At 48.6% G+C, this 3771-nt stretch overlaps 1 protein-coding gene across 1 annotated transcript; it reads right to left on the bottom strand.

Annotated features, from left to right (window-relative positions):
• Positions 1-276: 276 nt before the first annotated feature.
• Positions 277-3514, bottom strand: LOC123090109 (reticulon-like protein B2). The gene is made up of 7 exons (XM_044511561.1): positions 3242-3514; positions 2955-3181; positions 2351-2613; positions 1240-1420; positions 1013-1154; positions 864-933; positions 277-721 (listed from the first exon to the last, which is right to left on the bottom strand). The coding sequence occupies exons 1-7, from the start codon at positions 3512-3514 to the stop codon at positions 555-557; spliced, it is 1323 nt and encodes a 440-aa protein (XP_044367496.1). The 3' UTR covers positions 277-554.
• Positions 3515-3771: the final 257 nt, after the last annotated feature.

Raw genomic sequence — 3771 nt, 5'->3', positions numbered from 1 at the left:
TACTAAATAAGTTCACAATACTGTGTTGCCAGTTGCAATTATATACTCCCTCCGTCCCAAAAGACACTTATTTTGGGATGAAGTACAAACTTGACCAGGAAACAGGTCTAGAGTGATTTACTTCCTCTGTATCAAAATAGAATTAAACTGTAAAAACATCTTATATTTTGATACAGTGTGAGTACGTGACAACTACTTAACTTCCGTACTCATGACAACAGTTAAATTTTTAAGAGGTTGCAATTGCAGCTCATTTTGCTGCGAAAACCAACTCAATGGTCCATCTCAAAAGAGATGAAAAAAAAACATCAGGGGTAACACGTAGATCAGTCTATACAGATGTGTTCAAGGATATTGGTCGAGGTGCTGCGATCTTCTGCATGCCCTTTTGGCATTGATCTTATTGATCAACAGTACACTGAAAAGGTACCTAAATCAAGTTTCGGTTTCCACTGATCTAGATACCTACTTGATGCAACCTACGATGCAGAAATACAACAAACCCAAACTATTTAACGAGCATAAAAATGACAAGCATCAAACTTTGACGCAGATCAATCATCTTTATCTCTGATGAAGCTTCTAGGTAGTCTGCTTATCACATTTTCGTCGACGATCTTGTAATGCCTTGAGATATTCCGGTGGACCATCCCAGCATACCTGTCCACGTGCTCCTGGTGTCTATGGTAAAGTACAGGTACTGTCACCAGAGCAATGGTTCCTGTCATCCATACACTGTAAAGTTAGTAATGGAATCTCCACAAAGGACCAACAGAGACATGATTATGCATGCCCGGTACCATATGCCCCTACATTTCTCTGCCTGTGTGGACTCAAAATAAGATGTTTACACCATAACATACCTATATAAGCAAGAGTTACAGAAGAGTAGAAATTGCCAATAACAGATAGCAACCACAGGACCGACACAACCTGTGAAGAATTTTCACTGGTCAGTAATCATAATGATCTCATGTAACAACCAAAGAGAAACAATGGCATAATAGCTAACCTGGAAAAAGAGCCGGAAGTCTTTGCCAAGAGTAATGTCATGTGCAATCATTAGCATGTTGTTCACTTTAACACGGAATGAAGCCGCAGCATTATTAACCATCTCCTCTGACAGAACTAACTCAGGCAGTTGCCTAGGTTGCCTACAATAATTAACCGATAACAAATACATTGATAAACTTCTGTTGAAATATGTAAGAACACAAAATCATCGATAAGGTTCCTTACTTATTTAGCAACCCAGATATTTTGACCCATATGAGCTGTACAACTATCAAAATGAGCAGTACATCACAGCAGATAGTCAAGAACGATAGTTCGGACTTCTTGAACAACCACCATGCAATAGTAGCACCAAATATAACACCAACAGTAGCACGTTTACACTTCCATAAGATGATATCAGCAGCTGAAAGATAGGAAAAACATCTTAAATCAATGAGCAAGAGATACATAAGGCCAACTGTATGTGGAGGCATAAAAAGGGCAAAATCATACCGCTGGATATTACTTCAACCTTACCCTTACCATTGCACAAGAGAAATATACAAAGGACAGTACTCTTGAAGTTAAGCTGGTCAATTTATTTATTTTTTGCAGGGAAATTAAGTGTACCAGAAATTCAGATTACAAACTATCAATTAAGTGTATCAGAAATTCAGATAATAAACATAAGAAACAGTCATCTGAGATATGTGTAGCAATTATTTAGCTACCGCTTTGTAGTATGACAGGTTAGTACTCCTAATGATTGGTCTCTCATTTGAGTATTGATACTAACACAACACGTTGCAGAAAAGAATTTAAAATAATAACATTAATAGCAGTAATAATAATACCTAAGGTATTGGTTCAGTATGTACAGGTGGCCAACATGCCATGTTTGCTTTGAGTTATGAATCACATGTATTTCAATGGTGATTGAGTTGATAAGCATCAGCTAGAATTCAGAGCAAAACTTAATGGCATGATCTCAGTTACCTGTGTACACTCACATCCTAGCACGCGCTCTCTGAAACCACAGTACACAATCTGAACTACAGTCTACAGACCTACACCCAGCCTTGGCCACACTCACGCACGCTTCTTCTACTTAACCTACGAAATGAAAGCCAAAAGGTCAACCACCTTTACTCAACCCTGCCATTACTCCCGCAAATACACATGATCCAATCGAGAGAGACCATCGGAAAGCCCAGTGACAATCTGGCCAATCATCCATCCGCCTCACAACATCCAATTCGCGTTTGCAATCACACAGCTGTAGTGTAAGAGCGATTTACCCCGAACTCAGCAGAAAACGGGAGGAGATAACTGGGGGTAGAAGAGTAGTGGTTACCTTTGCCGCCGCCAACGATCTGGTGCACTGAGAGTCGATGGCCGCCGCCCGCGGAGCTGCAGGGGTCAGCGGACACCTCGATCCCGGCGTTCGCGGGCTCCGCCCCGCTGGCGCTGGTCTCCATGGCGAGCCCTTGCTTCGTGGCGGGATCGGAGGGGAGGCGAGGCGCTTCGGGGAAAGAAAATAGTCCGGAGACGGGGGAGAAGGAAAGGGGGAGGTAGTTTCTTCTTTTACTTTTTGATTGATGACAGGTGGGGCTGCCACTTCATTTTTCGACGGGGCGGCGGCGGTAGCACCCGTGAGCGTTTTTTCTTAAAGCATCTCCAGCCGTTCGGTTCTTCAGGGCGTCGAAAAAGAGCGGCCTGGGGGCGAGCCGGCGCTAGATCGTTTCTTGGGGTTCAGTTCGCTCCCAGTCACACGTCCACGGTTGCCACGGGTTCGGCGAAGTTCGTTTCATTTTTTTTGCAAACTCGGCGACTTTTGCATGAACTCAACCATTTTTCGTCGAAATTTGTACAAAAACTTAAAAACATGCATGAACTAACTTAAAAACGAACTAAAAAGCCTAGGCGCTGCCGCCACCGTCGCCGCCGCCGCCGTCTACATGCCGAGAAGCCTGTAAAAGCGGGTGTAGTCGTCGTCGTCGTCGTGCGCCTCACTTGCGGCGTCCCTGCTGCATCCCTCGCCGGGGTCGCGGACAACGCTTGACGGCCCGGCCTCGCCCTCGTCGTCGCTGTCGATGACGATAACACCGCCCTCCTCGGCGCGGCGACGGGCCTCGGCGCGGCTACGGGCCTGGGTCTCCAGGTACGCCCGACGCTGGCGGCGCACCTGCTCGCCGACGTAGTCCTCCCTCGCCCATTTGAGGGCGGACTAGTCGTCGGGGGCTACCATGCCGGCGTGCTCCGGCTTCACGGGAAGCATGTCCAGCTCGGGCTTTAGCCAGACCAGACGAAGGGAGCGCCTCGTCGGTGCCACCGCAGGCGAGGGCTCCTTGATGACGAGGGCGCCGCTGCGAGCGCGACGCCCAAGTGGTGTCTCCTTCAGCTCGGGTTTGACGGGGCGGAGGGCCGGCGAGTCGGAGCCCGACGACGAGGACGACCCCGGCTCCATTCGTCGCGGCATCCAGGAACTGTCGCGGCGGCGAGAGAAGGAGGGGCGCATCGGGTACTCCAGCCGCGGCACATTGCCGGTCTCAATGTGGTCGAGGACGGCGTCGAGTGTGCGGCCGGGGACGCCCCACCACTCGCGCCGTCCTTCGGAGTTGAGGTGGCCGCGGGGGATGGTGACGTTGACGGAGGCGATCTGCTCCTCGCGGCGGTGCTCGAAGTACAGCGTCCACAACGTTTTGCTGTCGGGCGCGTATCTCGGCTCGTTCCGCTGCCCTCCGTCAGCAAGGAGCGGATGCGGGCATTCTCCGC

The sequence above is a fragment of the Triticum aestivum genome, chromosome 4B (genome assembly GCF_018294505.1).
Source record: "Triticum aestivum cultivar Chinese Spring chromosome 4B, IWGSC CS RefSeq v2.1, whole genome shotgun sequence".
Taxonomy (NCBI): domain Eukaryota; kingdom Viridiplantae; phylum Streptophyta; class Magnoliopsida; order Poales; family Poaceae; genus Triticum; species Triticum aestivum.
Note: the sequence above shows the minus strand (reverse complement) of the source record. Positions and strands in the feature narration are given on the sequence as shown.

Excerpts from the sequence above, each read along its gene's own strand:
- LOC123090109 (XM_044511561.1), bottom strand. The coding sequence starts at position 3,514 with ATGCGCCCCTCCTTCTCTCGCCGCCGCGACAGTTCCTGGATGCCGCGA. Across the intron at positions 2,614-2,954 it reads TTTTACAGGCTTCTCGGCAT|TGGCAGCCCCACCTGTCATC; the intron begins GTAGACGGCGGC and ends CGAAAAATGAAG. Across the intron at positions 722-863 it reads TGTAACTCTTGCTTATATAG|GAACCATTGCTCTGGTGACA; the intron begins GTATGTTATGGT and ends TATGGATGACAG.